General features: G+C 37.1%; 1 protein-coding gene across 2 annotated transcripts in view; it reads left to right on the forward strand.

Annotated features, from left to right (window-relative positions):
* RSF1 (remodeling and spacing factor 1) overlaps nucleotides 1–27,139 on the forward strand; it is a 149,564-nt gene that overhangs the window by 100,005 nt on the left and 22,420 nt on the right. The window contains exons 6-10 of one of the 2 annotated variants that reach the window (XM_010853238.1): nucleotides 10,258–10,323; nucleotides 14,113–15,857; nucleotides 17,594–17,800; nucleotides 19,692–19,796; nucleotides 21,036–21,115. In XM_010853238.1, the coding sequence (XP_010851540.1) occupies nucleotides 10,258–10,323; nucleotides 14,113–15,857; nucleotides 17,594–17,800; nucleotides 19,692–19,796; nucleotides 21,036–21,115 (2,203 nt within the window). The remainder of the gene's footprint in view (nucleotides 1–10,257; nucleotides 10,324–14,112; nucleotides 15,858–17,593; nucleotides 17,801–19,691; nucleotides 19,797–21,035; nucleotides 21,116–27,139) is intronic. The other variant, XM_010853239.1, reaches the window with a different exon arrangement.

The raw sequence follows: 27,139 nt of genomic DNA on the forward strand, positions 1-27,139 counted from the left end.
CCTCATACATGATAGTATACATGTTTCAATGCCATTCTCCCAAATCTTCCCACCCTCTCCCTCTCCCACAGAGTCCATAAGACTGTTCTATACATCATTGTCTCTTTTGCTGTCTCATATACAGGGTTATTGTTACCATCTTTCTAAATTCCATATATATGTGTTAGTATACTGTATTGGTGTTTTTCTTTCTGGCTTACTTCAATCCTATTAACCATTTCTTTAGAATATGCTCTCTAGCCAAGTCTAACTTTATTTAGATGCTGTAGATGGACAAGCTTGATTGTTCGAACCAAACAGACATTAAACAGACATCACAGCCCTCACTAATAAAATTGTGACTTTGCTGTCAGGTGTAGAATCTTCCCTTCAAGAAAAAGCTTGTGACCATTTTGTATGGCTTATCTGAAAATTTCTGTAAATCTTATGTTTTAGTACAATATTTTTTGTTATTCTGAAAAAAAAAAACAAAACAGCAGATGGGATGTTGTGTGTTTTTAAAAATAAAAACAAAAGCAAGTCGATGAAGATTTGAGAAAAAGAGATAAAGAGTTGAAGATACGTAATAAAAATCCTACAGAGGTCCATAAAAAAGGAAACCAAAGCAAGGAAACAGACAAAAATTCTAAAGACTATGCTTAACATAACTTCTTTTTTTAATTTCTTTATTTTTAATTGAAAGTTAATTGATTTACAGTATTGCTTTGATTTCTACCAAATACCAAACATTGTTTCTGCCAGACATCAATATCAGACTGCTGTGAATCAACCATAGGTTTACCCATGTCCCCTCCCATAACTTCTTGAAATAAAAAAAAGAATGTAAGACTGCATATTTTAAAGACACTAAAGACCTTGGAAAATCAACCCAGAAAAACCAGCATGAAGACATATTCTAGTAAAACCCTTCGGCTTTGAAGAAAGTACTTTGGCCATCTTGACAGAAAGACCAGGTAACTTTTAGAGAAAAGAATATCAGACTGCCATCGCTATATTTGAAAGCAATGCCTTATGCCAAAAGAAAATACCATAACATATAAGGGAAAAAATGTGAACCAGGGATTTTATGTCTAGCCAAAATGACTTCTAGATAGAGACTGCATGTAAACTGCTATCAATATCTAAGATCTATTTTCTATGAGTCTTTTTATAGGAATCTTCTAGTGAATGAGCTTCAGATAGCCAAAAAGACTAACAAAACCTCAGTGGTGGGTAATATGGTAATAAATATAAATATATTCATTTGTATGGCTTAACATATATATATATATATATATATATATACACACACACATATATTTCCTACCTCTGTTCATGAGAGGAATCTGAGAACAGTGATAACCCAGTAACAGTGAGCACTCTTAGCCTCTAGATTTTCATTTCAAACTATCATTTTCTACTAAAAGGAACTAGTGCCCCATAGAGACAATTGCTTTAGGGGATGGGCAAGAAAAATGCAAGATAAGCTAGAATATTTTGGAATGCCAGAAATTAAGGATATACTCAGAAAATAATCTGGGCTCAGGAGGACCCAGTGCCGACTGGAAGGAGTGGTGAAAGCAGAACTGTTTTAGCCACAGATTTATGCAGCGATAGATTTTAAATCTATGACTTTGCATTTCTGTAAGTTCATGATTGAACAAATAAATACATGGAGAAGGGATCACTTTTCTCTGCAGGTGAATATCAATTCCTTCTACATGGCAGGGACTACACTTTCCTGCAGTGTGGAATGAATGAGAGAAATAGAAATCTTTGAACTGTGGTTGGAGAAGACTCTTTCAAGTCCCTTGGACTGCAAGGAAATCCAACCAGTCCATTCTGAAGGAGATCAGCCCTGGGATTTCTTTGGAGGGAATGATGCTAAAGCTGAAACTCCAGTACTTTGGCCACGTCATGCGAAGAGTTGACTCATTGGAAAAGACTCTGATGCTGGGAGGGATTGGGGGCAGGAGAAGAAGGGGACGACAGAGGATAAGATGGCTGGATGGCATCACTGACTCGATGGACATGAGTCTGAGTGAACTCCGGGAAATGGTGATGGACAGGGAGGCCTGGCGTGCTGCACTTCATGGGATCGCGAAGAGTCAGACATGACTGAGCGACTGAACTGAACTGAAAGAAATCCAAGAACAAAATGAGACATGTATCCTCAAAACAGAATGGACCTGGCAGGGGATGAGGGGATCTGGCGAAATTTAATCAAATCTGTTTAATAGTGTTTTACTAATGTTAATTTCCTGGTTTTGAGAACTGTGCTATGAGGGCACAAGTTGTTAACTTATGGGAAACAAGGTGATGGTGTCCTTGAACTATTTTTATAAGATATCTGTATGTCTAAAACTATTTCATAATAAAGATTTGAAAAAGAATGTTGGGTGAGCATTAATTTAGTAGCTTGGGAAGATCCCCTGGAGAAGGGAACGGCTACTCACTCCAGTATTCTGGCCTAGAGAATTCCATGGACTGTATAGTCCATGGGGTCACAAAGAGTTGGACAGCACTGAGCAACTTTCACTTCACTACATGTAACTAAATCTAAATGACAGATAGAGCAAAGAACATATAGTCTTTAATAACTTTGTGTTTTAACAGTGGAGCTATAAGACAAAATAAATGGAGAAAAAATGGGAAGAGAACATACAAAAACTTGTGGACTTTCCATTAAATTACTTTGGTGTGGTGGTGGTATTATTCTGAAAAGTTGCATAATATGTGTGAAATGTAATTGATATTCTAATTGTATCATTTGTGATATTCTTGAAAACCAAGATTCTCAGTGTGGGAAAAAGAAATAAGATGTAAGAAAGTTAAGGAAATGTTGTTATGAAACTCAAGGATTATTTTTATTATTTTCTAGCTCTGTCTACTGAAAAGACCTAGAAACAATGGCCAACCCAGTAGCGGTGAGCATCCTTAGCACCCAGATTGTGGTCTTGAAGTACAATTTCCCATTAAAGTAAATCAAGGCTTCTTGGAAAAGTGGCTTATTCCAGTTCTGGGGTATCGTGAGCCAAGAAACATCCTGTCATTCCAAGTAGTAAAGACTCATCAAAATCACACCAGAAAAACCTCAAGAGGCAACTTAAAGAGGTTTCCACTGTCTAAGATGGGACAAGCATCATAAGGATAATAGCTGTAGTGGATTAAAACACATTGAAGAATATATGTTTTATACACACACACACACACACACACACACACACACACACACACACACACACACACACACACATATATATATATATAACTTGATTTATTTTTGCCTGTCCTGGGTCTTTGTTGCTGCATGGGCATTCTTTACTTGGAGAGAGTAGGGGGCTACTCTCTAGTTGCAGTGCATAGGCTTTTCATTGTGGTGGCTTCTCTTGTTGCAGAGCATGGGCTCAATAGTTGTGATGCACAGGCTTAGTTGCTCTGCAGTATATGGGATCTTCCAACCAGGGATCGAACCTGTGCCTCCTACAGTGGCAGGCAAAGGGACTCATTATCACTGAGCCACCAGGGAAGCCCCATTGAATAAGTCTTAAATCTTGATACAAATTCCACCATGATACTAATAGAAAAATTTGAAAGATACCAGTGGGGACCAAATTATTAATTTGAAAACTGTTAAGCAGAAAGAATTGAGCTTTCATCCTGCTATTTTTCAGTATGAACTATACCACTGTAAAACAAAACAATACATTAGCAAAGCTTATTTTTATATAATTTATAATTATTGATGAAAGATTGACAGAATGGGAATATCATCATTTTGCATTCCCTAATAAGGAAAGGTTTTATTTATTGAGCAGTAACATCTCTTTAACAACACAAAAGGATGATTAAACAGTAATGCCTCTTGATAAAGAACATACCACCACCAAAGTACTTTTACCACAGAAATTATGTGGTATTCTGTGGTAAACGTGAATCTGCTGAAGGCTGTAGATTAAAGTGGTGATTTACAGGAGAAAAAGAACAAAGGCATATGGGAATGCACTCAGTAAAGTCCAGGTATTACAGATTTGCATCACCATCACATTGCTGGATTTGCTGACTCAAATAAATTGGAAAAAAAAAAAAAGGATGGAAGAGCAAGAGTAGATTAAAGAGACCTAAAAAAGAAAATAATAAACAGGTAAAACTAAACTATAAATCAAAATAAGGAAGTGATTAATATAATGTAAAATGGGGTAATAGTTATAATTGTTAGGGTATTACTATTGGGCAAAGGCTTGTGTGTGCCTCTTGGGATGCTAACAGGGTTCTATTTGTTGTTTGCCTTCTAATAATTTATTAAATGGTTCATTTGTTTTCTCTGGCTTTATTTTGTTATACTTAATTAAAAAAATTTCTTGATGCCTTTGTCAGATATCGACCATGTAATTTTTAAATAAGTTACAGAAGGATTGGCACCAATTTGCATCCCTTTAACATGGAATAAAATGATAGTTCCCTGGTGGCTCAGACAGTAAAGAATATGCCTGCAATGCAGGAGACCTGGGTTTGATCTCTGGATCAGGAAGATCCCCTGGAGAAGGGCAGAGCAACCCACTCCAGAATTCTTGCCTGGAGAATTCCATGGACAGAGGAGCCTGGCAGGCTACAGTCCATGGGGTCACAAAGAGTCAGACATGACTGAGTGACTGACACAGAACTGTGAGGACAGCTCTTATTTGTCCATTTGATGCATAGTAGTAATATATCAAATGATAATTTCAATATTTTGAGCCCAGGAAACTACTGCAGCTCATTAGTGAATACACAGAAATCTGTTGCATTTCTGTACACTAACCAGATCAGAAAGAGAAATGAAGGAAAGAATCTCCTTTACCATTGGATAAAAAAGAAAATGCTTTATATCTTAGGTAGAAATAAATCTACCTAAGAAGGCAAAAACTGAAAACTATAAGACACTTATGACAGTAATCAAAGATGATACAAAACAGATGGAAGGATATATTACACTGTGTTCTTGGACTGGAAGAATTGATATTGTCAAAATGACTATACTACCCAAAATAACTCTACCGCCCAAGGCAATCTCGCTGTCAAATTACCAATGGCATTTGTAACACCTAGAACAAAAATTTTTTTAAAATTTGTCTGGAAACATAAAAGACCTCAAGTAGACAAAGCAGTCTTTGCCTAATGGATCTGGGGGTATCAGGCTCCCTGATGTCAGACTATCCTATAAAGCTGCAGTCAGAAAAGTAGTGTGGTCCTGGCACAAAAACAGAAATATAGATCAGAGGGAAAGGATAGAAAACCCAGAAATAAGCTCACGCACCTGTGGCCAATTAATCTACAAAAAAGGAGGCGAGAATAGACAATGGTGAAAAGACAGTGTCTTCAACGAGTAGTGCTGGAAAAACTGAACACCTATGTGAAAAAGAATGAAATTACAACACTCCTTAACACCATACAGGAAAATAATATCAAAATGGATTAAAGACCTAAATGTAAGACCAGGTAATATAGAACTCTTAGGGGGAAAAAAATAGGCAGGACACTTTTTGACATAAATCACAGCATTATTTATTTGGATCCACCTCCTAGAGTAATTCCAATCCCAAAGAAAGGCAATACCAAAGAATGCTCAAACTACTGCACAATTGCACTCATCTCACATGCTAGTAAAGTAATGCTAAAATTCTCCAAGTCAGGCTTCAGCAATACGTGAACCGTGAACTTCCAGATGTTCAAGCTGGTTTTAGAAAAGGCAGAGGAACCAGAGATCGAAATGCCAACATCCGCTGAATCATGGAAAAAGCAAGAGAGTTCCAGAAAAACATCTATTTCTGCTTTATTGACTATACGAAAGCCTTTGACTGTGTGTATCACAATAAACTGTGGAAAATTCTGAAAGAGATGGGCATACCAGACCACCTGACCTGCCTCTTCAGAAACCTATATGCAGGTCAGGAAGCAACAGTTAGAACTGGACATGGACAAACAGACTGGTTCCAAATAGGAAAAGGAGTACATCAAGGCTGTATATTGTCACCCTGCTTATTTAACTTATATGCAGAGTACATCATGAGAAACGCTGTGCTGGAAGAAGCACAAGCTGGAATCAAGATTGCCAGGAGAAATATCAATCATCTCAGATATGCACACCACCCTTATGGCACAAAGTAAAGAGGAACTAAAAAGCCTCTTGATGAAAGTGAAAGAGGAGAGAGAAAAAGTTGGCTTAAAGCTCAACATTCAGAAAATGAAGATCATGGCATCCGGTCCCATCACTTCATGGGAAATAGATGGGGAAACAGTGTCAGACTTTATTTTTCTGGGCTCCAAAATCACTGCAGATGGTGATTATAGCCTTGAAATTAAAAGATGCTTACTCCTTGGAAGGAAAGTTATGACCAACCTAGATAGCATATTGAAAAGCAGAGACATTACTTTGCCAACAAAGGTCCGTCTGGTCAAGGCTATGGTTTTTGCAGTGGTCATGTATGAATGTGAGAGTTGGACTGTGAAGAAAGCTGAGCACTGAAGAATTGTTGCTTTTGAACTGTGGTGTTGGAGAAGACTCTTGAGAGTCCCTTGGACTGCAAGGAAATCCAACCAGTCCATTCTGAAGGAGATCAGCCCTGGGTGTTCTTTGGAAGGACTGATGCTAAAGCTGAAACTCCAGTACTTTGGCCACCTCATGCGAAGAGCTGACTCATTGGAAAAGACTCTGATGCTGGGAGGGATTGGGGGCAGGAGGAGAAGGGGACGACAGAGGATGAGATGGCTGGATGGCATCACCAACTCGATGGATGTGAGTTTGGGTGAACTCCGGGAGTTGGTGATGGACAGGGAAGCCTGGCATGCTGCAATTCATGGGGTCGCAGAGTCGGACACAACTGAGCGACTGAACTGAACTGAACTGAAATGTTCTTCCCAAATCTCACTGTGTAAGTTGGTCAGATAAACTTTGAAGGATTTGAAATTAAATATTACCCTATAATCTACCTTAAAGACTTTCTGTTTATAAAGGTTACATCTTAAAGTGTTTTGATATAATTTATCAACATTTAGTCTAGAATTTGTTGCCGTTTCAGTTGTGTTCAATACATTCAGGAGGTTTTTGAGTATCTTACTGCAAGTAATAATCCATGATTCTTCTCAGAGTAGTATTCTTACACTAGTAAGGCAGAGATTTATAAACCAACAGTTGTAATTCTGGGTAATAAGTAATGCTGTAAAAGCCTATATAAAGCAAGACACAAATGCAGAAGATACAGTAGTTAATTCTTTGTTGGGGAAACACTCAGGTAAAACTAAAATGGAGTAGCATTTGAGCTTGAAGGATGTTAAGATTTTCCCAATAACATGTATAATAATAAGTATCAATAGCAATGCCAACATTGAGTGCACCCTTCTATAATCATTAACAACACTAGGAGTTAGTTATTTGACATTTTAATTATTTTTCAAAATGGGAAAATACGAATGAGGAGGTAAAAATAGAAATGGCCTTCTAGGCAATGTTGACTGGTTAAAAATGATGATTGCTTAAGGGAATTTTCGGATGTGACTAAAGATTGTGGCAAGAAGGAGCCAAATAATGTATTATTGTCATCATAAAAACTCCCAAACCATACTGTGTAAAGTGGTTTTCAGGCTTCATTTTTTAAAAAACCCTCACAGCAGTTCCTTGAATTAGGTATTCTGACTTCCGTTTTAAAGAATCCAAAGAAACTTAGATTAAGATAATTATCCCAAGGTCTCATAGCTGGCCAATATGTAAATAGCAAGAGAGCATTTAAGTTTTATCTGACTCATAATCTTAATTTTTAATGAAATATTTTAAATAAACACATGATAGTATGAAATACTTAAATATTACCAAAATTTGCTTTTAATTTTTAAAATCTTATAGAACAGTTAAACATTTTCCTTTCACTTCATTTTCCATTCCGTTCCCCCTACGCTTATTTTCTAAGCAGTGCCGCAGTCCTGTGAATCATGTGAATTTGCATTTCAGAACCTCTACAAGTGCTATCATACAACCTGTCCTTTAGCGTATTGCTATTTCACTCATCTTTCTGTTTTTGAGATTTACCCATATTGATCTTTATAAATTCATTTCTTTTGTTTGCTCTGTAGTGATTATTCATTTTTCTGTTTGAGAGATATTATTTCTCATTTTTCTCTTTTATATCAGTGCAACAGCAAATAATCATGTACATATTTCTGTTTAGTTTTATGTAAGTTTATTTTCTTTGAGTAGAATTGCTAAACTATAGAGTATATTTCTTCAGGCTTTAGAGTAGGTATTTCCAACTTGCTCTTTACAGTGTTTATGTTAATTTATACTCACTATAAGTATATAACATGAGAGCAGAATCTGAAATCATTATGATGTTTTAAAATTTCTCAAGTCTTGTCTTATAAGAAGAGAATTATAAAGAAATTAGAGCATCAGAGATTAATTATTCCTTATCACTGAATAGATGACAAGCCCAATATATATTAAATGATATAGATTAATTTGGTGAGTATGGGAAAGAACAAGTAGTAGGAAGCAAGAGTAAGAGGAAAGGAAATCAGACAGGGTTGCATTTGGGTACATGTTTTTTCAATTGGAATTTTTTTTCTTTTTTTTTTAAAAATTGAGAGATTTAAAAAAATTCTATAGTGCTTTACAATTTTCAAAAGTTTAACACATGTGACTTCATATAATCCTATAAGAACACTTTTTTCCTGCTCTATCCCTATGTTGTACCACCCTGCTTTCCTTCCCGCACTGGTACACTGATTTGTTCTCTTCCTCTGTGAGTCTGTTTCTTTGTTTTATTCAGTAGGCTGTTGTATTTTTTTAGATTCTACATAAGGGATAATCATACAGTATTTGTCTTTCTTTGTCTGACTTACTTCATTTAGCATAATGCCCTCTAAGTTCATCCATGTTGCTGCAAATGGCAAGCTTTTATTCTTTTTTATGGCTAAGTTGTAAATGGCAACCCACTCCAGTACTCTTGCCTGGAAAATCCCATGGACGGAGGAGCCTGGTAGGTTACAGTCCATGGGGTTGCTAAGAGTCCGACACGACTGAGCGACTTCACTTTCACTTTTCACTTTCATGCGTTGGAGAAGGAAATGGCAACCCACTCCAGTGTTCTTGCCTGGAGAATCCCAGGGACACCAGAGGAACCTGGTGGCTGCTGTCTATGGGGTCACACAGGGTCGGACACGACCAAAGCGACTTAGCAGTAGCAGCAGCAGCATTCATTACATATATTTACAACATTTCTATCCATTTCATCTGTTGATGGACACTTAGGATGCTTCCGTACCTTGGCAGTTATAAATAGTGCTATGAACGTTGGGTTCATGAGTCTTTTCAGATTAATGTTTCTTTCAGATACATACCCCAGAGTGGAATTGCTGGGTCATATGATATTTCTGGGCCTCCCAGGTGGCTCAGTGGTAAAGAATCCTCCTGCTAACGCAGGAGACGTGGATTCAGTCCATGGGTCAGAAAGACGCCCTGGAGGAGGAAATGGCAGCCCACTCTAGTATTCTTGCCTGGATAATCTCATGGACAGAGGAGCCTGGCGGGCTACAGTTCATGGGGTTGCAGAGTTGGACATGACAGAGCAACTGAGCACACATAGTGTCTTTACTTTTAGTTTTTGAGAAACCTCCATGCTGTTTTCCAGAGTGACTGCACCAATTTACTTAGCCACCAGTAGCGTATGAGAGTTCTTTTCTTCATTTCCTCACCAGTGTTTGTTATTTGTATTCCTTTTGATGATGGCCATTCTGACATGTGTGAGGTAAATTTTTTTCTTATAATAAAAAGTCATGTGGTAGGCACTCTAGGTCTGGTTAAGCAGCTCCATAAAGCCATCAAGTACCCTTCCTAGTCTGCCATCCTTAGCATGTGGCTTTGATTGTTCGCTTTTCAGGTATTGTGTGCAGACTCTGGACAGAAAGAAGGGGAAAGGGCAGAAGGCATAGGTCAACTGAACCCTGTAAGTCTTACTCAATAGATTTCTTTATGCATCTCATTGGCCAGAACTGGTTCAAATGATCCTTAGCTTTAAGGTTTCCGAAGAGGCAAGTACTTTCCTGAACAAAATCAGAATTCTAGTAGTAAGAAAGAAGATAGATACTGGATAGGCAACTAGCAATGTCCTTCACTGTAATTTATATGAACATTCAATGTTTGATTACATAGTGATTCTGGTTGGGATGGGTGGGAGAGCACATAATAGGTGATTAGTAAATATTTGTTGAGCAAATGAATGAATGTGCTTTTGAATCCCACAATAGGTAACAGCTGTCTTGAATCCCTTCAAGTCTGTCAAGGAACATTGCTTCTGCATTGTGATTTTGAAGGTGAATTTTTCCTTGAGTATTGTTAGTTCAAATTTCATGTCTCTCAAGCTCATTTGCATCTTCCTTTACAGTTTGCTTTTGACAAACCTTTGTTGAAAATGCTTATATAACTAAATGACCTTCTTGCCAATTATGATAGTGCTTAAAGTTTCATTCGGTGTCATGGTTTTCCTGTCTTCAGCTTTAGGGATACACACATGTGATCTACAGGAGCTACAGTTGTAATTATTGTCATGTTTTTCTTTTGTAAGAGCTAAGCCAAAAAATATTGACTATTTTGGGACTAAGAGAAATACAAGACAGTGAAGAATAATTATTGAGGTCACTTAGTCAGCTTCTTTGTACATGAAGAAGTGAGGATCACTGAGTTTGTAAGATATTCAGAGACACACCACTAGCTGAAGTAAGATTACTGAACCTAGGAGTCTCAACCTAATGTTATTCTTCATTTTATTTTGTCATGTTGTTATTCAGATCAGAATCAGTTTAAAGGACTAAATCATTCACCTCCCCAAAAGCAAAGTGTCATTTTGCCTTTGGTGAGAATCACAGTGAGATTCTGAGTTGCTTTTCGAACCAAATATATTAAAAAAAACATTAAATGGTGTTCCATATTTTTGTATACTCTTTGTATTGAGCTAAAGTTATTGATAAAGATGGTAATCTGTATATTAATCATTATGCAAGATATTTCCTGAATTAGATTTTCTGATACACTAACCAATGCCAATGCATAGGAATTTACTGAACCTGCTTAATATATGGGAAACAGAAGACATTCAGACTAGATCGTTCCTACTATGTCTTTAATTTTCGTAGTGACATACATATTTTTAAATTAGTGTATGACCATGTAAAGAGGGTGGAACAGTGAGCTAATTTCAGGTTCTCAATGGTTATCAGCAGTTCTTGAATTTTTTTTACTTGCAATTATGATTTGAACATAAAATGGGTGATTTGTAATAAAAATACTTCTTAAAAGTAATACTGAATTCTCAGTTTAAAGAAGTCTTTATCTCACTTCTCTCCATTACATTTCATTCCCATGAAAACTTTGAAACTCGGTCTGCTGTATCAACTTGGCGGGAATCTGTTCAGAAAAAATTGTTAAATTCCTATCTTGGTAAAACTTCATTTAAAATCAGTTTTCCCATTGCAAGGGTTCACTTCAGTTCAGTTCAGTTCAGTCGCTCAGTCGTGTCCGACTCTTTGCGACCCCATGAATCGCAGCACGCCAGGCCTCCCTGCACATTACCAACTCCCAGAGTTCACTCAAACTCATGTCCATCGAGTCGGTGATGGCATCCAGCCATCTCATCCTCTGTCATCCCCTTCTCCTCCTGCCCCCAATCCCTCCCAGCATCAGGGTCTTTTCCAATGAGTCAACTCTTTGCATGAAGTGGCCAAAGTATTGGAGTTTCAGCTTTAGCATCAGTCCTTCCAATGAACACCCAGGGCTGATCTTCTTTAGAATGTACTGGTTGGATCTCCTTGCAGTCCAAGGGACTCTCAAGAATCTTTTCAACACCACAGTTCAAAAGCATCAATTCTTTGGCGCTCAGCTTTCTTTACAATCCAACTCTCCCATCCATACATGACCACTGGAAAAACCATAAAGTCTGACACTGTTTCCACTGTTTCCCCATCTATTTGCCATGAAGTGATGGGACCAGATGCCGTGATCTTGGTATTCTGAATGTTGAGGTTTAAGCCAACTTTTTCACTCTCCTCTTTCACTTTCATCAAGAGGCTTTTTAGTTCCCCTTTACTTTCTGCCATAAGGGTGGTGTCATCTGCATATCTGAGGTTATTGATATTTCTCCTGGCAATCTTGATTTCAGCTTGTGCTTCTTCCAGTCCAGCGTTTCTCATGATGTACTCTGCATATAAGTTAAATAAGCAAGGTGACAATATACAGCCTTGACGTACTCCTTTTCCTATTTGGAACCAGTCTGTTGTTCCATGTCCAGTTCTAACTGTTGCTTCCTGACCTGCATGTAGGTTTCTGAAGAGGCAGGTCGGGTGGTCTGGTATTCCCATCTCTTTCAGAATTTTCCACAGTTTATTGTGATACACACAGTCAAAGGCTTTGGCATGGTCAATAAAGCAGAAATAGATGTTTTTCTGGAACTCTCTTGCTTTTTCCATGATCCAGCAGATGTTGGCAATTAGATCTCTGGTTCCTCTGCCTTTTCTAAAACCAGCTTGAACATCTGGAAGTTCACGGTTCACATATTGCTGAAGCCTGGCTTGGAGAATTTTGAGCATTATTTTACTAGCATGTGAGATAAGTATAATTGTGCGGTAGTTTGAGCATTCTTTGGCATTGCCTTTCTTTGGGATTGGAATGAAAACTGACCTTTTCCAGTCCTGTGACCACTGCTGAGTTTTCCCAATTCCCTGGCATATTGAGTGCAGCACTTTCACAGCATCATCTTTCAGGATTTGAAAGAGCTCAACTGGAATTCCATCACCTCCACTAGCTTTGTTCGTAGTGATGCTTTCTAAGGCCCACTTGACTTCACATTCCAGGATGTCTGGCTCTAGGTGAGTGATCACACCATCGTGATTATCTGGGTCATGAAGCTCTTTTTTATAACAGTTCTTCTGTGTATTCTTGCCACCTCTTCTTAATATCTTCTGGTTCTGTTAGGTCCATACCATTTCTGTCCTTTATTGAGCCCATTTTTTGCATGAAATGTTCCCTTGGTATCTCTTATTTTCTTGAAGAAATCCCTAGTCTTTCCCATTTTGTTGTTTTCCTCTGTTTCTTTGCATTAATCACTGAGGAAGGCTTTTTTATCTCCTTTGCTGTTCTTATAGGTAAAATTAGTACTTAATGAATTCTGAAAACATGGCTCAGATTCTCTTAGCACAACTTTAAAACATATATGCCTTGTCTGTAATCTCATTCAAAGATTATGGTATTTACTAAATATGACTTTCATTATACTTAAATTTGCACTGTTAGGTACTCCGTAAAAATTTTAAATATATAGCCAATAATTGGTAAAAAGAGGAGTTAACAGGTAAACATAGTTTCTTTGTAATATATTACATTCTGAAATGTTTATTAATGGCATTTGATGAAGTAAATTGTAATGTAATCACATTAAGGAGTTACACAGTTAAGTCCAATTCTCTGAAGACATTTCATGTCATGAGAAAATGCTAATGTTTCAGTGAGGAAAATGAGGCAGCATGATTCCAGCTTTGTCAAAAATACATAAAACTAGAAGAAGTAACCTCCAATAAAATATTAATTGTAGGTATTCAGATTGTGGGCATATTTTCCATTTTCTGTACAGAATTGTTACTTTTGTAACCTGATTAAAACATAAAACATTTCCCCACTGCCTTTTTCGTGTTTTCTCAATGAAATGAAGTGGTCTATAACTTGCAGAGAACAGTTGTCAGTTTTTAAAACAAATATGGTCTTTTGGAAATGTTTGATTATGATGTATTCTTAGTTTCATAGTTTTGAGCCATCACTTGAGCTTGAATAAATTATTTGAGCTGTATAAATATTTGCATTTCATTGAGAGCATTGAAATTAAAAGTATAAAGCAGAAATCTTTCTAAATAACAGTTTTTTAATATCTAAAAGTTGTACTTCAGAGTTTGGTATTTTCTTTACTGTCTGATTTCATCTTTTATTGTCAAATGTCCTGTGACAAAAGCCACCTTTTCTAAGAGAGAAACTTCGAATGGGAATATATTTTATGTTATGCCTTATACATTTTATAATCTTGAATGCTTAGATTCATGTAAACTTTTTCTTATTTTTAGAGGAACAGAAAGGAAGTGCAAAGATGAAAAGTGAAGAGCGGCCAATAGATTCAGAAAAATGTTCTACACCCAGTGCTCTAGAAGAGACTACTGTGAAAATAGAAAAAGAAGATGAAAAGGAACTTGTAAAACTGCCAGTCATAGTGAAGCTAGAAAAACCTTTTCCAGAAAGTGAAGAAAAAAAGATTATCAAAGAAGAAAGTGATTCCTTCAAGGAAAATGTCAAACCTGTAAAAGTGGAAATGAAAGAATGTAAAGCAGATCCTAGAGATATCAAAGGTAGTATGGAGAAGTTAGAGCCTGAGAGGCTAGAGTTTGTTGGCAATGTTAAATCTTCTCAAGAAATTACTGAAAAGTCTACTGAAGAAACCGAGAAACTTAAAAATGACCAGCAGGCCAAGATTCCACTAAAAAAACGAGAAATTAAACTGAGTGATGATTTTGATAGTCCAATCAAAGGACCTTTGTGTAAATCAGTTACTCCAACAAAAGAGTTTTTGAAAGATGAAATAAAACAAGAGGAAGAGACTTGTAAAAGGATCTCTACAATCACTGCCTTGGGTCATGAAGGGAAACAGCTGGTAAATGGAGAAGTTAGTGATGAAAAGGTAACTCCACATTTTAAGACAGAACAGATGGAGACAAAGTTTTATGATTCAAAGGAAGATAGTTGCAGCCCCTCTAAGGACAGAAGTGTCATCATGGAGGGAAATGGAGCAGAGTCTGTAAATTCTGTCATTCCAAGTGTAAAAATAGGTGATCTTGAGAAAGAAGTGGTCCCTTTAGGGAAAGATACAGATAATTCAATATCAGTCTTAGAGACCCCGAGTCAGAAAGAGTACATAGACGAAACTGGTCCTTCAGAAATGGAAACCTCTCTTGAGACTGCTGAAGTAGCAAAGGATCTCTGTTTAAAAACTGCTTTATCTGCCACTGAATCCTATAGTATGAGAGTTGAAGAGAAGTCTCCCAAAAGTAAGAAGGATAAGCGCCCACCAGTCCTAGAGTGTCTTGAAAAGTCCAAAAAGACTTTTCTTGATAAGGACATACAAAGATTGAGTCCAATACCGGAGGAGGTTCCAAAGACAACTGTAGAATCAGAAAAGGCCGGGTCTCCTGAGGTAGCTGAAACTTATCCATCATCTAACGTGACTGTCCACTGTGAGAAACTAGCCTCAGAAGTTGAGTGTCAGAATACAAGTTCACTAGAAGGTCAGTCCCTGGAGAAAGTAGACCCAGAAATTTTAAAAGTGGATTCTGAATCAACAAAGGTAGAAGTGGATAATCTGGACAATGCCCAGACCTCTGGCACAGGTGATCCTTCTGAGACAAAGGGTTCTATGCAAAAAAGCAAATTGAAATATAAGTTGATTCCTGAAGAAGAAAACACTGCCTCAGAAAACACAGAGATAACCTCCGAAAGGCAGAAAGAAGGCATCAAATTAACAATTAGGATATCTAGTCGGAAAAAGAAGTCAGATTCTCCTCCCAAAATTTTAGAACCAGAAACCAAACAAGAGAAGACAGAAAAGGAAGAAGAGAAAACAAACGTTGGTCGTACTTTGAGGAGGTCTCCAAGAATATCTAGACCCACAGCAAAAGTGGCTGAAATCAGAGATCAGAAAGCTGATAAAAAAAGAGGGGAAGAAGATGAAGTAGAAGAAGAGTCAGCAGCTTTGCAAAAGACAGACAAAAAAGAAAATTTGAAAAAAGCAGAGAAGGATACAAATTCTAAAGTAGCCAAGGTAAAATTTCTCCTACTCTGAGCTTTAGTTTTTATTAGAAATATTTGACTTTTAAGTGTTCATGGCTTTTTACTTTTGGCTAAAACAACTCATTCAAAGATAAAACAGCAACAACAAAAAAACTCTTCCTATATCTGAGATGTCTTATTAGTTATCTCCAGACATTAAATTTCAGACTGTATCATCTTTTAAACATTTTCTCTATTATAGGCAGTACAGAAATATATTCTATTTGTAAGTTCTACAGGTAATACCTAACTTGTAACACTTGAAAAATGAAAATTTCTCACAAACACTATTAACGGTTTGGGCTGCATCTCTTTTGGTCTTTTTTCCATATATTCATGTCTGTGTTTGTAAATATTTCCCATGCACTTAAAAGATAAATTCATTTTTCTGTGAGTTTTTCACTTAACAATGTGTGTCTGAACGTTTTCCCTATCAGTAGATAGAGTCTACCTTCAGTTATTGATGGCCACGTAGTATTCCATAGTGTGGATGTGCCTCAGTTTCTTTAACTCCTCCCTGATTGATTGACATTTAGGTTGTTCCCAATTTTTCACTATTACAGGCAATGCTGCATTGAAGATCCTTTTGGACATGAGTGAGTATTTCTTTAGAATAGAATCCTAGAATTGGAATTACTGGGTCAAGGGACATAAATATTTTAAGTTTTGGTAACTTTTGCTTCTTTACTTTCCAAAAAGGCCCCATTAATGTACCCTCTCATTGCCAGTGTTTGAGAGAGCCTCTGTTTCCCCATTTCAGTTATTAGTCTTAGAGCCAGAATTTTTTTTTTTTTCTTCTATGACCCTCTTATTTTAAGCAAAATCTTGTACAAGTCTTTAGCCAGCCTATGGAAAATTTGTCATAATTAAAGTGCTACTTAAAAAAAAAGTGCTCCTTTTGTTTTTGATTTATTTAAGTGATAACATTGTTCTTAATTGTAAGTGGTCCTTAGTTCCTTGAAATACTAAAAAAAATTTCCTCCTGTTGTTAGAGTTATTTTGGTCTTTGGTGAGGACTTAAACTGTAGGAGTGAACTGAAATATGACTTAAAATATTGTGAAGCCAACCAGTAGAAAGCAGTTCCCAACATTATAATGTTAGTTTCTGAATAATGTATTTTTTAAGTTTGTCAGAAATTTTTATGCGGTTCTGATCCATTTCTCTGATATGAGAAATAAATTTTTAATATAACAATGTGTGAGAATATAGTCAGTGTTCAATTATAGAGCCTTTGAAAAGTACATGCCCTTTGACCCAGAATCCTCTTCCAGGAATTTATCCTAACCACAGAGGTTTGTGTAAAGATTTTATATTTGCAAGGATACATTGTTTATGAAGGTGAAAAAATGGAAAACTACCTAAATGTCTGTGTAGTTGTGGATTAGATATAGCTATGTGATGGCATATTATATATATATATAATATATATACACACACATACTCACACACACACACGATGTTAGAATATTTTATCACTAGGGCAAGTATTTAATAAGACAGAATGTTCATTATAATTCTCCCCTCCCAAAAAGTAGAAAAAAATAATGGAAATATATACCAAAATTTAATAGTAAGTATATCTGTTGATGAAACTACAGTAATTTTTTCTTTTCTTCTTTGTATATTCACTAAATATTCCACAATGCGCATGTAATCAGAAGCATTTTTTTTTTTTTTTTTTACATTGTTATTACATCAAATTGTCCTAATCTTTTATTTTATACAAGGTAAAGCCCAAAGGCAAAGTTCGATGGACTGGCTCTCGAACACGTGGCAGGTGGAAATATTCCAGCAATGATGAAAGTGAAGGGTCTGACAGTGAAAAATCATCTGCAGCTTCAGAAGAGGAGGAAGAAAAGGAAAGTGAAGAAGCCATCCTAGCAGATGATGATGAACCATGCAAAAAATGTGGCCTTCCAAACCATCCTGAATTAGTACGTACCTGATCTCTCTGGACAGTATTCAGATTATTGCCATGCTGTGGTTGAAACATTTTAACTTATCTGGGTTTGATCATTATTTCAATTTTTTGTGTGCAAAATCTTTTATTTCTATTCTCAGATAATAACCTAATTCTAGGGAGGGTCAGGATCTTGCTTTCATTCTTACCTGGCTTTGTAATGATGTTTCTCCACTTAAGCATGCACTGTTAATCTCTTCTCACAGATCAGTTTATTCGGATATTCCTATTCTGGTTTTTTTTGTTTTTCTTTTTTTCTTTAAAATTTTGTTCTTTCCCTTTAAGTTACTTTATAATGATATTTCTGAAGTAGCAGCTTCGAATAAGTAAGACCTGAAGGGCTTGTTGCCTTTCTGTAAAAACATATAAATAAGTCAAGTAATAAACCAGTAGGGCTTTAAACTTTAGAAATGGGTAGTTCTAAAAAAAAAATTAAGAGGATAATTATAGACCAGATATATTCAGAAAAATAGTGACAGATTTGCACAGGAATGTCTTATTTGGAAGTAAGTTCTTCAGAGATTGCCTAAATCAGAAAACCCAGTTCCTCACCTAGATATATATTTTTGCAGTTTATGAGGGCTTTCTAAAGAACCTGTTGAAGAAGCACTCTTGTTATGCCCAGCTGTTCTGTTTTGAATAGATTTTACTTCGAAAGCAAGTTCTACCTATTAAGTAGAAAGAGACATAAAGATGCTTCCACATAGGTAGAGTTGTGAAGAGCAGAAACAAGTTATGTAAAGTTGCTCAGAACAGCTCCTGATACTTGTTGTGGGCTGAGGTAAAGCTATTTATGGTTTAACTTACAGTTTTCTTCCTAAATGTGAAAATCATATCTGGAAACTAAATTAATCGATGAAGTTTATCATATCTCAGTAGTTTCAGGAAGAGATATAGCTCTGAAAAGAATAGGTTTCAGAATTACACTGAGAAGACCCTTCTAAATATTTTTATGATCTTCAAACTGTAAAAATTTTAAGTGGAGAAAGGCAAAGAGAAGATTTGTAATAGTGGTCTTTTCTGCCCTCTAAATCAAGTAAAAATCAACATTTGTGTTCTTTTCCTACCATTTCCTAATTTTTTTTTTTTAAATTGAAAGAATGCATTTTGACTAAGGAGGACATGGCAACCCACTCCAGTATTTTGGAGAATCCCCAGGAACAGAGGAGCCTGGTGGGCTACAGTCCACAGGGTCACAAAGAGTCCGACACAACTGAGTGACTAGGCACAGACTAGGTGGTAATAGATGACAATGACAAAGAGGTGTGAAAAATTGAGAAGTAAAATGAAGTAAGCAGAAATGACATCCAGGAGGTGGAGAAAGTTGCATCCTTCTTAGAATATACAGAGGATTTTTATTCGATTATCTTAGTAACTGCTCTGAAAATCGCATTTGCTGGTTACTGTGCCAAAGAGAATGATGTTGGAAACTGAAGATCTGAAATACGGTTAATTTCATATGCTGGATATTTTAGGATAATCTAATAAAAATCTCAAGCCACTATTGTGTGTTAAGTGGTAGGGGAATGATGCTGAATTAGATGTGGACCTTGGGAGCTTCCTTGGTGGGCCAGTGGTTAAGAATCCCCCTGGCAATGCAGGGAACGAGGGTTCAAACCCTGGTTAGGGAACTAAGATCCCGTAAGCTGTGTGGTATGGCCCCGAAACAAACAAACAAAAAAGACCTGTTTAAAAAAAAAAAAAGACCTGTTAAATTCCTAATTAACTGAGGGTTTTTATTATTAAGAATATAATATAGTGTATTTCTTAGTATCATGCTAAGATACATAGAAATGTCTTTAACTTAAGAGTTATTGAATATTACCCATAGAGATATGTTGACGTTAATCTATGGTTTATTTCAGATCCTTCTGTGTGACTCTTGTGACAGTGGATACCACACTGCCTGCCTTCGCCCTCCTCTAATGATTATTCCAGATGGAGAATGGTTCTGCCCCCCTTGCCAGCATGTATGACAACCCAGCACAGTTCTGGGTTTCCAGTCTCTGTTTTTATGTTCAAATTAATATTTCTTGACAGCCACTAAACATTTTAATCTTCAGTTTATAGATATTGTTTATCTGTTCTTTAAATTTCTATAAAAGTAGAGGCTATTGATTAAAAACTACCTTTTGTTAGTATCTTATAGGTCTTCCCTTTATTTTTTTCCCCAAAGCAATTCTCAAAGGACCTCTTGTTTTTACAAAATTATAATCTCTGGTTTATTTTTTCTCACATTTGTTAAAGGCACAACCACCTCTCCCCTCCATGAGGATAATATACAAGGGAAGAAATAAATTTCTTCCTGTTGTTTATCCCTTTGTTTCATCCTCTTTTTCATTTCTGCCTACCTTCTTTTTGTCATTTTTATAGATGATGTTATAAATTATGGACCATTATGATGGTACTATGAATAGAATCATGGATTCTATTTCTCTCATATCTTGATTCAGTGGATTTCTTTTAAAACTTGAAGAGCAGAATGTCTTTTTTATTCAAAAGGTCCTTTCCAGTCTCATTTTGCTTTAAAATTTGGAAATTCCCTGGTGGTCCAGTGGTTTGGACTCTGTGCTTCCACTGCAGGGGGCACAGCTTCAGCCCCTGGGCAGGGAACTAAGATGCCGCAAGGTGTGCGGCCTGGCTCAAAAAAGCCCAAAAGATGGTGGTCTTTATTGTATTTTTTTATGTAAGTGGAATTATTTGGCTTAGCATCACTCTAACAATTACATTCTTCAGCTCTATTTTGACCTATTAACTGTTTGGCATGATTTTGTAAATTTTTTTTCCATTCTCTTAAAAAAAAAAAAAACAGTGATTGGCACCATTATATTTTCTTGTACATGTAACCTTCTTCCTTAAAAATACCTTGGGATTTAAAAAGTTTTTTTAATCACTGTCATGTATATATGCTGAACCAAATGCTATTTTAAACATTAATTACTGCCAGCAAGGTAGGCATAGAATATGTTTCTTGACAAAGCTGTAAGTTTCTTTAACGTGTGTGTTACTTCAAAGATAGCCTGCCCATCTTCAGTTCAGTTGATGAACTGAAGTGGCATTCTTTATTTAATTAAACACAAGGAACATTTCACTGTTTTCTCTGTGGCCCCTTATTAGCTGTCTTAGCACTGCAGCTTTAGCTAATAGGCAAGAGATAAGTGATTGTGGAAAGGTGTTTAAGATGATACTCATCTGTTTTATGTTTTCAGAAACTACTGTGTGAAAAATTAGAAGAACAATTGCAAGATTTGGATGTTGCCTTAAAGAAGAAAGAGCGTGCTGAACGCAGGTACTGTGATATGTGTGTTAATGTTTCACTTGGGAATTTGACATCAGAATTATCTTCCAGTATAGACTAATGTGTCTGTATAAAGCGGAGATTGGTAAACTCTTACTTGTGGGCCACATGTGGCCCACTTCTTGTTTTTGTATTGCCACCTAAGAATGGGTCTTGTTTTTGTTTTTAAATGATTAGAAAAAAATCAAAAGAAAAGTCATTTTTCATGGCACATGAAAATTACATATTCTGATTTCATTGTTCGTAAATAACCTTTGCCGTGCTCATTGTTTATATGTTATCTGTGACTGCTTTTGCACGACAGCTACAGAGTTGAGTAGTTGTAACAGAGACCATATAACCCAAGCCTAATATATTATCTTTCCTTTTATAGGAAGTTTGCCAATCCCTGATCTAAAGTTTTTATCATAACCTACTGTGAATAAGTATTGGCCCAAGTATTGTGGAGGATATGTATCTAAGTACGTAGGGAGTTCAAGAAAACACAAAGAATTGGTCTACAATTTAGTTTCCCATGGCATCTCTTTGGGTGGGTAGAATTAGCAATGGTGAAATAAAGAGCTTACTGACTGTAAGCAATGATTCCCTTTTCAATATGCCCCTGCAGTATGGTCTAAGGCAGTTAGACCATAGCAGCGGTTAGAAGGCTTCTTGAAGGAGGTAAGATTGGAGTTGAGCTTAATCTTTACAGGAAGCTCATAATCAAGACAGTAAGTTTGTATTTATTTATAATTTTATGTACCTTTTTTGATTAGTCTATTGCTAAACATTCATTCTTTCCTACTGTGTTCCAAACTGAAGAGAAAAGATGAGTAAAACAAAGCTCTTGCTTACCTGGAGCTTATCTTCTGCGTATGAACCAGTGATGCAAATAAGTAGACACATTGAGGTACATTTAGAGCAATATTGGAACATTGTGGAGGAGCACTGTAGTTCTCCAAGGGCTTGGATTATCAGGGAAGTCCTTGGAACATAACTAGAGGTTATACAGACTGACATGCAGAGAAAGGATATTTTAGGCAAAGAGCACAATAAACGCATAGACAGAGTGTAAATGTGAGAGTAAGAGGGGTGGGGGATGAAGCTGAAAAGGAAACTGAGGGCAGATTGCGACAGCTTTGCATAACTGGCTGGGAAATTTGAATTGTTCTCTAGAGGCAGTGGGGAAGCCATCAAAGGAGAGAGATACATAGTCAGACTTTTATTTCAGAAAAAAAAATACCCTGGTAACAGCAAGAAGAAGGAATTAGCATTAAGGCCATTGGAATAAAGTCTGTGGGAGTCAGTGAGGTCTGAACTAGATCAGTCATCATGATAATAAAGTGGAGAGGCTGAAGAGAATTTTCATAGTCTTAACCAGTAGGGCTTGATGTCCATGTATTCATGATATGAGAAAAATCTAAGCAGTGTCTCCTTCATTTGTTGCTACTTTAATTTTTACTGCTATCACATAGTATTACCCTGAAAAATTTAGTTTGCTTTCAGGCAAACTCATTCCATAATCCACACACTTTACTCTATACAAAGGTGAACATTAAAAATGGGTTCACAGTCAGAAAAGTAACTTCAGTTTCTTCCACTTGGGATATGTTTTGCTTCTGGAACTTTTTGCTTTACTTATTTTAGCACTGTGTTTGGGACCTTGACTATATTTCCAAATGAATTCTGTGATACAAATACTGTCATCAAGGTTTAATTGGGGTATGTTTATCCTATTGATACTATTTTCTCCAAGTTCTTGCTCATATTTTGTTATTAAACATAAAGTTCTTTCCAAAAAAAAAATAAAAATGGGTTCAAGGACTTCCTTGGCGGTCCATTGGTTAAGACTCGATGCTTCTAATGCAGGGGACATGGGTTAATCAGTTGTCTAAATACCTTTACATTTAGGAACTCTTACTGATAGTCCTGTGTATAGTTATTAAGACTGTTTTGATGTGCAAATTGCTCCTGTCTTAATTTTTGATGGGCTTTCCTGGTAGCTCAGATGGTAAAGAATCTGCCTGCAGTGCAGGAGGCCCAGGTTTGATCTCTGGGTTGGGAAGATCCCCTGGAGAATGGAATGGCAACCCACTCCAGTATTCTTGCCTGGAAAATTCCCTGTCCAAGATGCCTGGCGGGCTATAGTCCATGGGGTTGCAGAGTCAGACATGACTGAATGACTAAACACACTAATTTTTGACACTGGAAGAGATCAAATTAAAGATGCTTCAGATTAGTCATAATTAAGTCATAATTAAAAATTGGACTCAGTCTTCCTGAAATCTACCTGCCCTTCTTAGAAATGAGCAGTTTTCTCATGTTCTGAAGCTGATCTGATGTAAAATTGTACATAGCTAATAGGCTTATTCTTTAAGGACATGGAAGAAAATGGATTCTCTCTAAAAGCCAAGAATGTAAACCACTAAGAATTTGTCTCATGCTCATATTGTATCTGTTTGTCCTTTGGAGGCTTATGGTGCTTGTCGGGTTTATATCTGGAAAGATTGGTGAGCATTTACTTTTGCCTCCTATACTTTAGGAAGTGCTGCTCTAGTTAAGAAATACTTTAAATTTTAGAAACTTATGTTAAAATGTGCCACGATATTTGTTTACACTGTTGGTCTCCCATTTACTAGTTCATCTAGTTTCTCTTCTATCCTTGATAATCCTCTATACTTAAATGTCATCCTTTGAGAGGACATCTGTAATTGTGTGTGCCTTTAGATCACACACTAAATCCTATATGAGAGACCATTCTGACAAGGCAGGTTAACCGAATTGTTACTATTGTTTGCTAATTTTTCCCCAGAATCTGGTTAACAAAGCCTTCATTATTTATAGTTCCTAATGTATGTTTATATTAGAAGCTCTAAATAGCAAAATATGTGTGTTTCTAAAGTAAATAATACATTAACTGTAAATTTCAGGGGACTTAATCTCTTTTAAAAGCGAGCATTTTTATTCATCCAGTTTCAGATCTGTGAAACAATTTCTCTAGCATTCATCCGAACAGTTCGGAGCCTTGCTTACTCTCTGTGTCATAGTGCTAGAGCATCTTTCCCCTTGTTTGTGCTTTTAGTCAACATATATTGAACATTTCTTGAGCACCTACTTTATGCCAGGCAATGTAATCAAAATGAGGTATACAGTGTATGGCTCTGGTATGATGAAAAAGAAGGATGTGTTAGTGAGTAATTAGTAACTAGCCAGCAACTGTCTATAGAACTGGAACTGTGATCTTAGTGATGTCTGATGTTTCAGAAGTCCATGCAACTGATTTGTAAACGTCCCTTCCAGGACTTGGTGCCAGAAATTATTGGGAATTCAAATAGCTCTGTGCTTCCAGAGTACTGTTACTAGTGCTTTGCTAGCACAGAGTTGGGTTTAATCAGGGTTGGCATTTTCGAGGTAATGTAACAGAGGGAAGGAGAGAAGAAGACAAGGAATTTGAAAGTGTGTGCAAAGGAGTATTTATAATGATGGAGCATGAAGTCTAAGTGAGGTAAGGGGGAAAGTAAGGATACAAAGGGAGTGCCAAACAGTGAATAGAGAGTAGGGTCAGTGGGTAGAGGTTCCACTGGAGTCAGGGAGTTGTCAAAATCAGTGTACTAGAGGGAGTCAGCTGGAAAGCGAGTTAGTAGAAACCAGAAAACAGGTTCCTTGAAATTGAAATCTTAGAAGGCGTGTGGTAATAGTAAGGTCTGAGCCCAATATGATCATTGAACTATTTGGTGAGATGGAATGGAAGATGTAACTTTCCGTAAGGTTACTAAGCAAGAAAATGCTTTGAGGAGAAATCATTCTTACCTTTTAAGATCTTACTCAGATACTAATATTACCACCTATTTAAGGTCTTTCCAAATTTCTCACCTCTTCAGACAAAAATCTGATCTTTTTTCACAGTTCCATTATACCTGTTCATACGGAGTACCGTCAGTTGTTAAATAATTGGGAGGGCAAGAACCATGTCTTATTTACCTTTGGATTTCCAAGTCTGACGTAAATCATGACCTAACCTGCAACATGACCATATGTTTTTTCCATTGAGTTGAGAAGAGAAATAATGGTCAAGTGGAAATAAAGCTTTTGCAGTACAAAAGAGGAAATTGATATCACAGCAAACTTGGTTAGAGACATGTCAGACATTTTTAATAACAGCTGAAGTTTTGACTTATCCATGTAGCCCTCCCTGTTAATTTCAGCTAGTACTGTTCTTCCTTTCCTGGTTTTTAGTTCATTAACTGTACTGTTTTTTAAAAAACAGGTTTTGATTAAAATAATTTTATTATTTTTATATGCCAGTTTTTATTTAATAAATTCATACATGTGTGCTAAGTCCTTTCAGTTGTGTCCAACTTTTGCTACCCTTTGAACTGTAGCCCGCCCGGCTTCTCTGTCCGATGGGATTCTCCAGGCAAGAATCCTGGAGGGAATTGCCATGCTGTCCTCCAGGGGATCTTTCAGACCCAGGGATTGAATGTTTGTCAGGCATGTCCTGCTTTGGCAGGGTTCTTTACCACTGGCACCACCTGGGAAGCCTAATAGCTTTATAACCTGTCTCTAAAAAGACTATAAAATTCTTGTTAGTAGGGCCTAGAGTTTATAGGGCAGTAAAGGCTGTGTTCTAAAGAACCTACACAGATCAGATCAGATCAGTCACTCAGTCGTGTCCGACTCTTTGCGACCCCATGAATCGCAGCACGCCAGGCCTCCCTGTCCATCACCAACTCCCGGAGTTCACTCAGACTCACGTCCATCGAGTCAGTGATGCCATCCAGCCATCTCATCCTCTGTCATCCCCTTCTCCTCCTGCCCCCAATCCCTCCCAGGATCAGAGTCTTTTCCAATGAGTCAACTCTTTGCATGAGGTGGCCAAAGTACTGGAGTTTCAGCTTTAGCATTATTCCTTCCAAAGAAATCCCAGGGCTGATCTCCTTCAGAATGGACTGGTTGGATCTCCTTGCAGTCTAAGGGACTCGAAAGAGTCTTCTCCAACACCACAGTTCAAAAGCAAAACAATCAATTCTTCGGCGCTCAGCCTTCTTCACAGTCCAACTCTCACATCCACACATGACCACAGGAAAAACCATAGCCTTGACTAAACGAACCTTTGTTGGCAAACTAATGTCTCTGCTTTTGAATATGCTATCTAGGTTGGTCATAACTTTCCTTCCAAGGAGTAAGCATCTTTTAATTTCATGCCTGCTGTCTCCATCTGTAGTGATTCTGGAGCCCAGAAAAATAAAGTCTGACACTGTTTCCACTGTTTCCCCATCTATGTCCCATGAAGTGATGGGACCGGATGCCATGATCTTTGTTTTCTGAATGTTGAACTTTAAGCCAACTTTTTCACTCTCCACTTTCACTTTCATCAAGAGGCTTTTTAGTTCCTCTTCACTTTCTGCCATAAGGGTGGTGTCATCTGCATATCTGAGGTTATTGATATTTCTCCCGGCAATCTTGATTCCAGCTTGTGTTTCTTCCAGTCCAGCGTTTCTCATGATGTACTCTGCATATAAAAGTTAAATAAACAGGGTGACAGTATACAGCCTTGACGAATTCCTTTTCCTATTTGGAGCCAGTCTGTTGTTCCATGTCCAGTTCTAACTGTTGCTTCCTGACCTGCATACAAATTTCTCAAGAGGCAGGTCAGGTGGTCTGGTATTCCCATCTTTCAGAATTTTCCACAGTTTATTGTGATCCACATAGTCAAAGGCTTTGGTATAATCAATAAAGCAGAAATAGATGCTTTTCTGGAACTCTCTTGCTTTTTCCATGATCCAGCGGATGTTGGCAATTTGATCTCTGGTTCCTCTGCCTTTTCTAAAACCAGCTTGAACATCTGGAAGTTCACGGTTCACATATTGCTGAAGCCTGGCTTGGAGAATTTTGAGCATTACTTTACTAGCGTGTGAGGTGAGTGAAATTGTGCGGTAGTTTGAGCATTCTTTGGCATTGCCTTTCTTTGGGATTGGAATGAAAACTGACCTTTTCCAGTCCTGTGGCCACTGCTGAGTTTTCCAAATTTGCTGG

The sequence above is a fragment of the Bison bison genome, unplaced genomic scaffold (assembly GCF_000754665.1).
Source record: "Bison bison bison isolate TAMUID 2011002044 unplaced genomic scaffold, Bison_UMD1.0 scf7180017864324, whole genome shotgun sequence".
Lineage (NCBI taxonomy): Eukaryota > Metazoa > Chordata > Mammalia > Artiodactyla > Bovidae > Bison > Bison bison.